General features: G+C 44.1%; 1 protein-coding gene and 1 pseudogene across 1 annotated transcript in view; one reads left to right on the plus strand and one right to left on the minus strand.

The window, feature by feature from the left end:
• Window positions 1-15,100, minus strand: part of MTREX (Mtr4 exosome RNA helicase) — a 95,402-nt gene that overhangs the window by 35,888 nt on the left and 44,414 nt on the right. The window contains exons 13-15 of the mRNA XM_044276229.1: window positions 14,680-14,790; window positions 11,340-11,441; window positions 11,082-11,207 (exon numbers count right to left, since the gene is read on the minus strand). Of these exons, the coding sequence (XP_044132164.1) occupies window positions 11,082-11,207; window positions 11,340-11,441; window positions 14,680-14,790 (339 nt within the window). The remainder of the gene's footprint in view (window positions 1-11,081; window positions 11,208-11,339; window positions 11,442-14,679; window positions 14,791-15,100) is intronic.
• Window positions 12,753-12,850, plus strand: LOC122925226 (annotated as a pseudogene).

Consider the following 15,100-nt stretch of genomic DNA (forward strand, 5'->3'; position numbering starts at 1 on the left):
ATGCCTATGATTTCTAGGTTCAGATACCGGTCAATGCAATGGTCATATACTAAATCATTTATTTTACAGTAAAGCTTGCTTAAACTTGCCAAATAATGTTCTCTGCAAAATAACAATTCTGAAGCTTCTTTTCTTAGAACTCTACGTTGAGTGGTTCCTTTGTTATTCCTCATAGAAATGTATAAATTGACAACTGGGTGTTAGCAGGTATGGGTGTGTCCTACCCCCTGGAGCTGTCCAATCAGTGCTGCCGGTATCAGACTGCATAAGGACACACCCCTATTACAAAGGGTACAGTAACACACGGTTAATTACTTCGTACATTTTTGGAGAAATACATGCGCCAGAACAACTGTTATAGGTTCAATAGCTTTTGAGAACTAGATGTTTTTTTTGTGCATTAATACTTGATTATTGTACAATTTCATTGTAATACATGTCATGACACTTAATGCTATGTATATTAATCTTATTTACGTTTGTGATAATGATTTACATCATCATTTCATTGTAAAAAAGAATTACTCCATGATCTTAAAAAATTTGAATAAAGAAAGAATTTAAAGAGGACCTTTCACTTGTATAAACTATGTGAACTGAGTATGCTGCCATATAGAGCGGCGCCCGGGGATCTCACTGCACTTACTATTATCCCCGGGCGCAGCTCCGTTCTCCCGTTATAGGCTCCGGTACCTTTGCTCCTTAAGTAATAGTAGGCGGGTCTTCCCTTGTCCCGTGGGCGTCTCCTTCTCCTAGGCTGCAGCGCTGGCCAATCGCAGCACACAGCCCACAGCCTGGGAGTTTTTTTTTTCTATGAGACTGCCGAAATAAAACAAGTGCTGGCTTTATCCTTCAGTACATTGAAGTGAATGGAGCGGGGGTCGCACTTGCGACCTGTGCTTCCCATTCATTTGTATGGGACTTCGGGAAATAGCAGAGCGCTGCTCAGCTATTTTCATCACTCCCATAGAAATTAATAGAGGGCAGCTGCATATACGAGGCCGCTCTCCCCTTTGTGGGCTCCGTTCAGAGGTGGGATCCGCACCTATCCGACATTGGTGGCATATCCCAGCGATATGCCCCCAATGTAGGAGATGGGCCAACCCCTTTAAAGGGGCTTGTGGTAGCCTTCTGGGATGGACAGGATTCATCAGCAATATCCTGAGATTTCATCAGGTTCATAGAGCCTCTCAAAAGACAAATTTAAGTTGAATTCCCCTTTAAGCCACTTTCACACTGGACGTTTTTGGCTTTCCGTTTGAGAGATCCGTTCAGGGCTTCACAAGCGGACCAAAACTGATAAGTTTTGCCCTAATGAATTCTGAATGGAAAACGATCACCTCAGAATGCATCAGTTTGTCTCCGTTTCGCTTTGGATGCGAACACCAAAACGCTGCTTGCAGCGTTTTGGGGTCAGTCTTACGAAACTGAGCCAAACAGATCCGTTCTGACACACAATGTAAGTCAATGGGGACGGATCAGTTTTCTAAGACACAATCTGGCACAATAGAAGACAGATCCGTCCTCCATTGACTTTCAATGGTGTTCCAAGACAGATCCGTCTTGGCTATGTAAAAGATAATACAAACTGATCCGTTCTGAACGGATGCAGACTGTTGTATTATCTGAACGGATCCGCACCAAACGCGAGTGTGAAAGTAGGCTTAGTCTGGCCTTGTCGCAAAACTGGAAATACCTTAATATTCCAACAGTTCCTGATAAACCCCATTGATCACTCCTGATTAGGCCAAGCAGGACTTCCTTGCTCAAGTAAAAAAGAAAAACACAGGAGTCCGCCTGCTGGCCAGAAGCTGTCGCTGCACAATTGCCTCCCCCAGCTTGGCATCCAGCATTCATTCCATTACAGAAAAGGAAGTAACAAAACTAGACGGGGCTCTTGCATAACCCATCATAAACGTGTCCAGTGTATTCCAGGTCTTGGGCTGGTTTCACAAGACACTGAAGACGTATGATCTGTACCTGATATCTTCTAAGAAAGGCAAAAAGTTGAATGTACTTTTCCTTGAACTAGAAGGGTAAAAAAATAAAATAAAAATAAAAGCAACGAGGAACATTAAGAAGTATGACGAAAAAGTAGAACCAGGCCCATAAAATAAAAACACATTCTAAAACTCAATTGTAACAGGCATCCATCCAGACATCTGAAAGTGATAAAACCTCACCACACAGGGACTTCAAGAGCAGCTTGGCCTCAATGGTATTAACAGTGTGTGCGGAGAGGTAGAGGGGAAAATCAATTATACTATATGGAGTTTGGCAGAATCACGTTTACAGCTTGACATATGCTCTATTCTGCATCGAAGGCTCATATTGATGGGACGAATCGCACAGCTTCAAGGGCTATCCTTCCAGTCACAGAGGAGGACACCATGATGGACACCATCAAAGGCCACCGGGCACTGCTGATGTCCGTCGTGCCATGTATTTGGCACTGTATAAGGAAACCACAACTAACTTGCCCAAATTGGATCCCCAAAAGCTCACTAGAGGGAGAAAGGTGCGCCAGAGCACATGATGCAGAGACAGAGCAGCTAATGTAGATGTATGGATGCTGCCCATACAGTCCTATGTGATGCAAACCCAGGCCCATAAGATAACAGGTGAATTCCCCGGTGAGCCCCTAGTACCCCACCCTGCACAGGTGGCAAATGGCACAGTAGACCAACATATAGAAAGGCAATATATTGTATAGCATCTTAGCCAACCTATGTTTATATAAAAAACTGGGTAGTGTGCACATGTAATATATGCATGTAGCTTTACAGTGGGCCCCCAGATTGAATTTTACTGGTGGGCTCTAGGCATCCCAGCCCAACACTGTGCAATCCAATCCTGCCAGCAATAAACAGACTGTTTATAACTAAGTGTCAGCTCTATCTATCTATCTATATTACAGAAAAATCCGCGGCACTCCTTAAAGTAGAAAAATGTGCAATTTATTCACACATGTCAGCAAAGACAACGTTTCGGTTCTCTCAGAACCTTTTTCAAGTCAAGTGAACATTAAAAGTGCATATGTGCATATATAAATACATCATCACATGGTGACTAATTAATTCAACAGCCAATGCAATAGCAGTGCACTCCCCTTAGGGGTAAGCTACAATTCATGTGGTCAATTCCAAATGTTAACATGGATACCAATCTATCCTAAATGCATGTAGGTGAGATTTTAAAAAACATAATTCATTGAAATCCTCATCAATGCTTACAGGTGCATATAATAAAGTGAACAGTGCAATTAAAATCATGACTGTAGTACCTTCTCAGAGCAAGTTATGGAGAGAAATATAGGAAAAGGCGTCTTCACTTGTATGGAGGCTCGCGCCACTCTTCCGCGTCTGCTACTCCCCACTGCGCATGTGTCAATCCTTCTTCACTCGTGACGCCGTACATAACCACCCTGCGTCACGTCTGGGCGGAGTCCCATATGATGACGCTCGATCGGCCGCGTCAGCACCATCCCCGCACGTGCTTCGTGCGACATTGAGCTGCGCCAGTCGCACCGAGCCCCATCACTGGTCTGTAGCCGCCATTTTAAATTAGGGCACTCATCTGGGCAAAATATTACACCACTGTTTTTCCATAGTTCTTCTCCAAACTTATAATCCGATATGGGCAACAGTCAAAATAACAATTTAAACAATGCCTACAAGCAATTAAGCCACATGTTAGCATGAACATATCCGTAGCTTCTATTAATTCACTATATACAGTATGCAATGCACATCAAATCACAGGACTGTGAACTTGAATTTAGGGTAACAGGAGAAATGGTCAGTTAATCTCAAGTTCACAGTCCTGTGATTTGATGTGCATTGCATACTGTATATAGTGAATTAATAGAAGCTACGGATATGTTCATGCTAACATGTGGCTTAATTGCTTGTAGGCATTGTTTAAATTGTTATTTTGACTGTTGCCCATATCGGATTATAAGTTTGGAGAAGAACTATGGAAAAACAGTGGTGTAATATTTTGCCCAGATGAGTGCCCTAATTTAAAACGGCGGCTACAGACCAGTGATGGGGCTCGGTGCGACTGGCGCAGCTCAATGTCGCACGCAGCGCGTGTCCAGGGATCGTGCTGACGCGGCCGATCGAGCGTCATCATATGGGACTCCGCCCAGACGTGACGCAGGGTGGTTATGTACGGCGTCACGAGGGAAGAAGGATTGACACATGCGCAGTGGGGAGTAGCAGACGCGGAAGAGTGGCGCGAGCCTCCATACAAGTGAAGACGCCTTTTCCTATATTTCTCTCCATAACTTGCTCTGAGAAGGTACTACAGTCATGATTTTAATTGCACTGTTCACTTTATTATATGCACCTGTAAGCATTGATGAGGATTTCAATGAATTATATGTTTTTTAAAATCTCACCTACATGCATTTAGGATAGATTGGTATCCATGTTAACATTTGGAATTGACCACATGAATTGTAGCTTACCCCTAAGGGGAGTGCACTGCTATTGCATTGGCTGTTGAATTAATTAGTCACCATGTGATGATGTATTTATATATGCACTTTTAATGTTCACTTGACTTGAAAAAGGTTCTGTGAGAGAACCGAAACGTTGTCTTTGCTGACATGTGTGAATAAATTGCACATTTTTCTACTTTAAGGAGTGCCGCGGATTTTTCTGTGTTATATTATTGGTCCTGGATCGAGGGATCACTGCGGGCACCGCTACAGCTTCAGCTGCATATTAAGGAGTGCTGCCTGACCTTTGTTATGGATGGATATAGATATATATATATATATATATATATATATATATTAAAGTGGTTTCATAGGACTAGAAAAACAATACTTACACTTACCGGTAATTGGATTTTCCAGAACCCATGACCGCACCATAGAGAGATATGGAACCGCCCCCACAACTGGACAGGAAGCCCCAGAGCAATCAAAAAGGGAACACTCACTTCCTCCCTCAGTGTTGATTCCAGAGTAGATCAGTAGGAGCTGTACAAAATAGAATTCCTATAAACCTCATTCTTCCTTTTTCTTTACTTGAAAGACAATTCTCAACCATAAACACCAGGGAGGGAATTAAACGAGTGCTGTCATGGGTTCTGGAAAATCCAATCATCATTTTTCCCTTTACCCATGACAGCACCATAAAGAGATCGAATACCAGAGATAAAAAAACATCCCTCGGGAAGGACATGCTTGAAAAGTAATCTGAAGCTATAAAGACCCCAAAAGCTACCAAGGAGGTCAAAAAAAAAAAAAAAAAGTGGGAACAATAAACATCCTAACTTAGGAACTACAACATTATACCTTAAACCCAGGATAGTCTTATAAAAGAAAACTTATGATTTGTTAACACTTGATGAGAAACCAATATAACAGATTTAACACCACATCTTAGAGAAGTACTTATCTTGACACAGAATGATCAAACTGAAGATGATTGCTTAACACCGATTCCTTTGGTGCAGATTATATTCCGAGACAGATGTTTCTTCCTGCCTCACCAAAAGTTCCCCAGGAGAGGCCCTTCGAAGGCACGCCACCTGCACTGTTGAATCTTCAGGGAGCGCGTAGTGAGGAACTAACCCGGCAAGCTCCCTACCCAGTGATCCAAGATCCACTGGTGGACCTGAAGAACTTCAGATGCCAAAAACTCCAAATTTTCTTGCAAACTTGCATCCATGATGAAACCCTACCGTGGCATCAATCCCTTATCTGAAGGAGCACACAGATCTGCTGCAAGTGGTCCAAAGAGCCCCCTGGACCCTTCAGACCTCTTAGGGTCCCCACTGCCGGAAACTACCACACAAAGGACCCCAGCAGACAACCAACGACCCTCCTTTGACTCCCTGGGAAGTTCTAGATTGGGGGCAAGTATTTATAGGGTTTTGCTGGTAAGCCATACCTCCTGTAGGCCATCAAGACTTAATGGACCAGCCCATCTTCTTACTCCCAACCAGGAGCCATATAAGGCTTTGTTAGTACGCCACATGTCCTGTAGGCTGTCCCAAAAACATGGTCCAGCCCATATGTTCACTCCCAACTAGGAGACTTAGAGGGCTCTAAACTATCTTGTTCAGCCCATATTCTCATTCTCCACTAGGAACATTATAGGGCTTCGTTGGTGTACTTTTTCTAATAGTCTTTATTAAAAATGTACAGCCGTTTCTGAGATACAGGGGTTAAAAATTTGTCTGTTTGCAAAGCTGTTCCAATCTGTTTTCTTTGAAAACCGACATGGCTCATGGGTAGCTCTTATCTTTGATTTCCTGACCTCAAACACTCATAGCTCAATTCCTATCAAACTGATAAGTACATGGCTTAAGTATTTATAAAGCCAGGAGATCAGATATAAAAAGAGCTACACATGAGCTGTCAGATTACGACTGATTTTTAACCCATGTATCTCAGAAACATCTAAAAAATAATTAAAAAAAAGACAAAATGAAAAAAATGTTTTTTAGGCTAAACAAAGTAAAATGCAATCATAAAAAACTGCCCGGAAGGTGTATATAGCTTTTAAAGAGAGCGACGTTGACTGACACCCATTAAGGGTTTTCTGTATGTGCAATTCCCATACACAGTATAGAGTCTTAGATTCGCACATGGCTCTGTGAAAATGGGACTTAGCTGTTCAAGTTCTGCCCATTCTGCTGACTAGGCGTGAACATCTTATAAAGAGGTTTGCTTTGTGGTGCTTCAAAAGATCCATGTACTTTAGAAGTTCATTCCTAAGTGTTAGAAATGCGTTGTAACGTTCACACACACAACGAAAGACGATTACAGGATTAAGAGGCAAAAAGGCATTAAACCAGGTTCACACATGTGGACCCCACATTAGTGACTCAGACAGTGAACATGTTGGCAGATTTAAATTCCCATCTAAAGTTTATGCCAACAACAATGTTGTTACAGATTGCGGAAGAGGAAAAAACAGCACAGATGAAAATCGGGCAGAAAGGTTAGCTCGCTGTGGAGATGAAATGCACTTCATAAAGCACCTGAAGTAGAGAAGGGCACGCAATTACAATGTAAGTGCTACAATGACTGATCCCGTTTTTGTTTCATCTGCTTGAGCCAAAATTATAAGATTTTTACAAGACATATAGCAAATTTTGCACAACTCACAAATCCCTGTCTCCAAGCCAAGTGAATACCTTTGGATGCTCACACACACACGTACCCACCCCATACCAGCTAAATTCATCAAATGGTCATGCAGGTGACAAGCTCTATGGGAGTTACAAAAGATGAAGTATGGAGCAGCCTCAAATCTTGTGAAGAACGTTTGGCCAAGGTAGACCAATGGATTGGACTGTGGACCCTCAGACAGTTCACTATTGAGGGCAAAGCACTAGTCCTAAGTAACAAACTTCTACCTGTGCTCCAGTACACCGCACAGGCATGGCCCCCTCTTGCCGTTTCCAGGGCCACCACCAGGACAGTGTTTCACTTTGTTTGAGGCTCCAAAATGGGTTGAGTGAAGCAGGCCATGTACATATTGACTTGCAAGGGCATTCCGGATATTTCCACTTTGCTGTAGATTGCGTTTGTGTGTGACTGTCTGCAGAACAGCAAATGGCTCTGTTGGCAAGGGTATGTCCCAATTCTTCCTCCGATCCCTGTGGCAGGGTCTAGGCTGGTACAAGCGGGATAGCTCCATCCCATGCAACTGGCATGCTCCTAGGTAATACGAAGAAGTTTTTCCGTTTGTGAGGGAACATCAACTAGAGGGCCTCAAGCCCTGCTTGTAGAAATTCAAGAAGATTCACAAGCTAAGGACTTGGTGGAGTCTATTCCAGGGCTCCCTGTTGACACTGCATAGACAGTATGAACCAATGTGTCTTCAGAACCATCGAGCACAAGAACTTGTCATGAATGGCTATCCAAGGAGGCTTGCCCCTTAAAGGGTTTCTACCACTTTGAATTCACATAATTAGGTGTCAGACACTAGCGATCCGCTAGTGTCTGCTCTGCCAAACTATCCTGCTATAATAGCTTTTGGGGCAGCCGTTTACCTAAAAAAAGAACTTATATTGATATGTTAATGACCCTCTAGGTGCTATGGGGGCGTCATTAGCACCTAGAGGATCGGTCTACCTTCTCAAGATGCCGCCGCCCAGCGCCTCCCTCCAGCCCGCCCATCTGCTTTGGAATGCGATAAAACGGACGACTTCACGCGCATGCGCCGTGCGCGGCTGTATTCGGCACATGCGCAGTGAATGTCCGACCGCTTCCCTGCTCCGACATCTCCACTGCGCCTGCGCCGATGACGTCATAGTGCTCCATCGGCGCAGTGGATCGCTAGTGTCTGACACCTAATTATGTGAAACCGAAGTGGTAGAAACCCTTTAAGTCATTCATGCACACCCACAACCTGAGCAAAACCTGCTACTACCCCTGCTTTAAACAGAGGAAACAACGTACAACCTGTGCTCGGAGTGCCCCTTTGCACAGGGCCTGTTGAATGTCCTGGAACATGAACTCAAAGACTCTGTTGCCCAGGAACAGCCTGCATCACACCTCGAGGCTGTATGGACCATTACCTGGGATTCATACTGTTTGGGCTATCCAGGAGGCACGATACCTTATATACTGTTTTAAGGATGCTATATGGTTTGCCAGGAATCGCCCTAGTCTTAGGAGGGCGAGCACGTACGTCTTGGACTGCCGCAGGCTTATCCAGAGTCAGCTCAGGGATTACGACATCTTGGACCGCCAGGACATTGATGATGAAAGAGAGCATTAAACCACTCTCCCTCCCCTCTTTGTGTCCATCTTTCAATAAAGCTCCGGGTATGCAATTTCCCCTCTCTACCCACCCCCCACCCCTTATCACTGTCTGTTGCTTTGTTGTGGGATTATGTTAATTGTGAGTGTATAGGAATACTAGTGTAACATGCAGTGTGATTTATAGCGTAGGCTAGCCTGTGCTGTATATTACACTGCCATGCTATGTATGACGAATGTGATTTATTGGGTGCTGCCTCAAGGCCTGCTGCACTGCGTCCAAGTACTTCATATATTTGTGTGACAACTTCGATCGTAATAAATTACTTTTTACATTGTAAAATCAGGATTAATTTCTTGTGATCAACAATTCCTGGTAATTTTTGTTCCCATAAATCTGTGGTATGTGAGCACAGGGAAGTTTGCCATTTATCTTATTAAAAGGGAGTCCGCTTTGTTCTTGCATACCTGCTGACACGATTAGGACATCAGCACATGTTGTGGATTACACATGGTTTTTTCAGTGCAGGTTTTAAAGCATCAGCAAAGTGAATGAGATTTGCCAAATCTCATGTACACTTTGTGGTTCCTCAAGTTACAATATTAAACTGGTTCCAGGGCGACTAGTGTGTTGAAACCATTGTAACTTAAAGGGGTTGTCTCATCACGGACTATTGTCTTATAGGTGCGGGTCCCACTGCTAGGACGTGCACCACTATCGAGAACAGAGCCCAGGAAGGTGGTGGCTGGAGGACCCCAGTCCGGCCACTAACACGCCAGCTACCATTAATTTCTAATTAGCCAGCGCCCCGCTATTTTCGCCAGCCCCTCAGAAAATGAATTAAGGGCGGCTGCGCGTGCGCAATGCGCCCTCCTTCACTTGCGGGGCTCCGTTCTTGATATAGGTGTGGGTCCCAATGGTGGGACCCGCACCTATAAGACATTGGGGGAATATCCTAGAGATATGCCTCCATTGTCCATCATGAGACAACCCCTTTAAATAATTGGTTCCAAAGCCGGTAAACAGCTTGTCGGATCAGTCCTTGCCAGGATGCAACCGTGCGATGCTGGAAATCCATCCAGCTCTATTGACTATAATGGAGCTCCAATCTCCATTGAAGCCGAATCTCCCATGGAGATTCATCAGAGTTCATCTGCAACACAGCAAATATGCCGAGGAGCGGCCGGACAAAAACTTCTGCTCTTGCAGGAGAATCTGGCACAAGAATAGTTCATATTCACATAATAATAATAATAATAATAATAATAATAATAATCAAAAGTTATACTTGTCCTGCTCTCCCCAGGGCCTACCTAGTGTTTTCAGCAGTTTTGCATGGTCAAAACTGCTGACAGATTTCATGTAAAAGGTGTTCTCCGCTTTATGTTGACGTCCTATTCTTGCTGATCTGATACTGATTACCCATCCTGAGGATAGGTCATCAATATGGCAAAAGCGTCGAACCTCTTTAAGTGTATACATCATCATCTTCTTCACCTTCCAGCAGAATGTAATGTCCAATTTCCTGCCTACAGATATTTCTGTAAACGTTTGGAAACCTCCCCAGTCTCAAAATAAAGTGAATACTAGGCAAGGAGGAGGGGGATGCAGCTGCAGTTTCTCTCCCACACACTATGAGAGGAAAAGGAGGAGCAGCATGAAGGAGACAATGGATACAGAAACCAAGAGCCTGCTTACTCATCAGGCTTTCAGAATCCGACACAAGGATGTAAAAAGCAAAATCCGTACGAAAGACTCAAAATTTGGGGTGGGAGTTACCCGATCGCCGCCGCTGCATCTGGTCTCTTGGGCTCCTAGTTCAACTTCCACGGGCCGCAACGTGACCCGCTTCCATTGCGCCACATGTGATTGAGGAGCAGGTCACTTCTGCAGCCTGTTATTGGCTGCAGCGGTCACGCATGCTCCCACCAACTGATGACGTCCTTGGCGCATATGAGAGTGGAACTGCTGGCCTCAGAGCCCAAGAGACAGTATCCAGCAGTGAGGGGCAGGTAAGCATCACTCCCCACCCTGGGTCTAGCAGGTCTGCACCATTGTAAGTATTGGATAACCCCTTAAGTGCTGCAGCCCTTAACGCGATTTTTCCTTGCACAAAACACCCTCTATTTTACACAGCTCCAATAATCCCGATAGAAAGGTGTTACAGTTCACAGCACAGGCAGCGGCTAGGAGCAATGATGTGCCATCATTTCAGGATTGGGACCCCCACAGATCTTAACACTCTGGCATTCCCATGGGATATACCATACCAGCCAGAGATTACCCATTAAATCTAATGAATTAATAAATGATCCACCAGCAGAAGTGAACAGGACTGCAGTGACTTACCTTCAGCAGCTGTTTTCCAATAGTTGGGCTCATTTTCTCATCAACCATGAGAATTACAATTCCTCTTTCATCCATGCCACGTCTCCCGGCACGTCCAGACATCTGTATGTATTCCCCTGAAGAAATCTAACAGAAAAAAAATAAAAATACTAATTATACTGATGAATTTTGAAAGAATAGATTTTGAGACCTCAAAGGAGTAAAAATTAAAGGATTTTTCCTTCCGCTTATTAAAAGAACAAAGAGAGGGTGACTCACCCAGCGAAAGTCTTTGCCGTCAAATTTCCGAGCACTTGTGAATAAGACAGTCCTGGCCGGCATGTTTATACCCATGGCAAACGTCTCCGTGGCAAATAAAGCCTGTTGAGAAATAGATGTAAATTGGAAAGGCGCAGAGCTGTGCAGCGACAAAGTGATGGCAGACGCACACACAGGACATTATCTCTGGTTCCAAGAAAAAAAATTATCCAAAGCTTATAAACTATAAGGGTCATTTATGACCAAATATACAGCACTTTTTGGCGTTTATTCGCAGCAGATTTTGTGAGAAGCGCGATTTGTGGCAAAATCTGCGACTTCTTCCCCTTCCACACCACGTACGCCAGTTCATAAAACAGGGGGCATGGTGTGGGCAGGGAAGAGGGCGAGCCGGCAGCCCCATCTCATTTATCATTATCTGGAGTAGTAGATTTATCTAAATGTATGCCAACAAGGGAGCTGTTGTATGCACCCAAGTTACGTAGAGGCCGGCGGCACCTCTACATAACTTAGGCGAAACAAGCACCAGCGCAAGGTTAAGTCAGTCGTCTAAAACGCTGGTCTTAATAAATGAACCCATGTAAGACCACTGGGGTACAGGAGGAAGAATTAAATACAGACCCCTATTGCAAATCACATGATCAGAATCTAAAATTTTAAACATCAAAAGCAAAAGGGGGAATCTTTAAAGAGGACCTGTCACCGCTCCTGACATGTCTGTTTTAATAGCTACATGCATTCCCCATGTAACATCTGTTCTTATGGCTCTATTTTGTGCCATTCCTTTATTATTCCTACTAGAAGTTCTGAATGAATTGCTATTAGCCTTCAGTAAGGGTACAGAGGGGAGGTAACGAGTTGGGGGGCGTGTCCCTGCACAGACTGACAATGGCAGCACTGATTGGATAGAGCGAGTCTGTGCAGGGACACACCCACAACTGGTTCAATCCCCTCTGTACCCTTACTGAAGGCTAATAGCAATTCATTCATAACTTCTAGTAGGAATAATATAGGAATGGCACAACATACAGACATAAGAATAGACGTTCCAGAATTGTTAGTACATGGGGAACGCATGAAGCTATTAAAACAGGAATGTCAGGAGAGGTGAAAGGTCTTCTTTAAGGGTCATAAATTTATTTTATTTTAATGTATAGCAGGAACTGATGAACATTTCTGCAACATACTTCATTAAGCAATTTTGTGTGTGTGTATATATGTATTTTATTTATTAAAAACTGTCTCTGAACTTGTGCGTTACTAAAAAAAAAACGCCTTCAGCACAGCACTGTACACCAAGATGCTCCCGGCTCACTGCTAGATGCAGGGCCATCCTGCTGCTGCCCTCACTGCCTCCCTCCTAGACATCGATATCACTTGTCTTACATACTATAAAACTACTTATCCCGTTTCCCTGCTTCTCGGCCTTTTGGCTAAGATCAAGTGTAGTATCTGTCCTTATCGATTCTTGGTGGACAGAGCCCTGCCAGGATGTAGAACAGAGAACCACACGGTTGTCCCTAGCGTGTACGGCTTGGGCCATTAGTGCCCTACGCACTATGCCAGATCAAAGCCAGGGGCTGAGAGGTTTGAAAGCCCGAGGTGCAGAAGTGCCCCAGGAGTGGCGACCCTGGGATGCCTGAACTCACTGGGGGTGGGAGCCCACGGAGTGATGGCACATTTGAACGCACTACACTTTCTCACATTTTGAGTGCACACACCTCTATTCTTTGCCCGGCCGTCAGGAGAAGGAATTTTTATAATTCCGGCCGGATGTCCGGGCTGAGCTTCAGCGCACATTCACGATTTAATTTTTTTTTGTTCACCGTTTGTTCACTTTCCACGTTGGAAAGCGGAGCCCAGCTTAGTAGTTGAAGCTCCGTGCTGACACCTTGGGTGGCAGCTGATGACTGGCACACAATGATATTAATGTCTAGGAGGGAGGCAGTGAGGGTAGCAGCAGGCTCATTCTGCATCTAAGGGCTAATTCACACAACTATATATTTGCGTAAAATTGCAGAACACATGCGGATCCGTTCACTTCAATGGGGCAGCAAAAAAATTTGAAAAACACACTGTTTCCAACAAGAATAGGCATTTCTATCATAGGGATGGCCGTTCCGCAAAATGAGGACCGCACAAGGCCAGTATCCGTGTTCTGCGGACCGCAAAAACTGACACGGTCGTCTGAATGAGCCCTAACAGTGAGCATCTTCAGTGTACAGGGCTGTGCTGAACACTGAAGACAGTTTGAGCACAGCTCCAGAGTCCTTTTACTAATAAAGTACAAAATCACCTAATAAAGTACATAAATGCTTATAAATCACTTTAAAAAAAATTCAAGTTACATTTAAAATGCGTAATCCCACCATAAACTCTTATCCCCTAACCACAGGATAATGGATAAGTATCTGATAAGCGAGGGACATACCATTCGGATCCCAACCAATTACAAGAATAAATTACCAGGTCCCCAGAGTGAATGGTGCGACCATGCCATTCATCTCCTTGGGACTGCCGGAGACAGACGAGCGCTGTACTGTTCTCAACAGATCCAAAGAGTTGCACGGCTGCCTGTCCATTACTTCTGTCACCTCATTCTTGTAATTGGTGATGGTCCCAGTGGTTGGACCCCCACAGATTAGATACCAATACTGAGCTCTTATAGTGACACGATAACTTTATATTTACATATAGTTTAAGACAATTAAAGAACATTTTGCATATAATAAAAAGGACAATTTCCAGCTTTGGACAAACCCATTTTTTATTAGAAAAATCCCCCAATAATAAACCGTAATCTGTAGATTAATCCACATGCAAGTCTTAATCTTCCCTGCAGCGCCACCACAGGGTAAGTGAAACATTACACAGCGTTTAAAGGAAACCTGTCATCGGGATTTTGTGTATAGAGCTGAGGACATGGGTTGCTAGATCGCCGCTAGCACATCCGCAATACCCAGTCCCCATAGCTCTGTGTGCTTTTATTGTGTAAAAAAACCGATTTCATACATATGCAAATTAACCTGAGATGAGTCCTGTCCCTGACTCATCTCATGTACAGGACTCATCTCAGGTAATTTGCATATGTATCAAATTGTTGTTTTTTTACACAATAAAAGCACACAAAGCTATGGGGACTGAGTATTGCGGATGTGCTAGCGGCCATCTAGCAGCTCATGTCCTCAGCTCTATACCCAAAATCCCGGCGACAGGGTCCCTTTAATGGACTGTCTGGACACAGACATGCCCAGTCCTCCAGGGCAAAGGACGCTCTAAGTAGCCGATCTCTGCTCTAATAATGAACAAGTCTTCTTAATATCAATACCAAGAGGTTTACCTTCAGTAATCCTTCAGAGAACAGAATCTCTATTGTTTCCTTCAGAATAGGGAGCAGACCTCCATGATGGATTCCGATACCTCTCTTGAGAAGAGGCAGAACGTGTTCCACCTATACATACAGAAATCCAAACATCACTCTGCAGATGGATAACACAACAGTATGTCCAGAATGATGGACGGTCAGTGCTGCTCAAGTCTTCAGCTAAATTGGGCCACCTCGATGGGAAGCCTCTGCTCTGAACTCCTTTGACATTTCTGAAAGATTAACCTTACTGGAAGTTACAGACAGCAATGTTGAGGTGGACATGTGCTGGGGTGCTCAAAAGAGGGATTTACACCACACACACACACACTTGTTCCCGATAATAGCCCCATATAAATGTGCTGCCAATCACCCGATGAGTGAGCAAAACACTTTT

The sequence above is a fragment of the Bufo gargarizans genome, chromosome 1 (genome assembly GCF_014858855.1).
Source record: "Bufo gargarizans isolate SCDJY-AF-19 chromosome 1, ASM1485885v1, whole genome shotgun sequence".
Taxonomy (NCBI): Eukaryota; Metazoa; Chordata; class Amphibia; order Anura; family Bufonidae; genus Bufo; species Bufo gargarizans.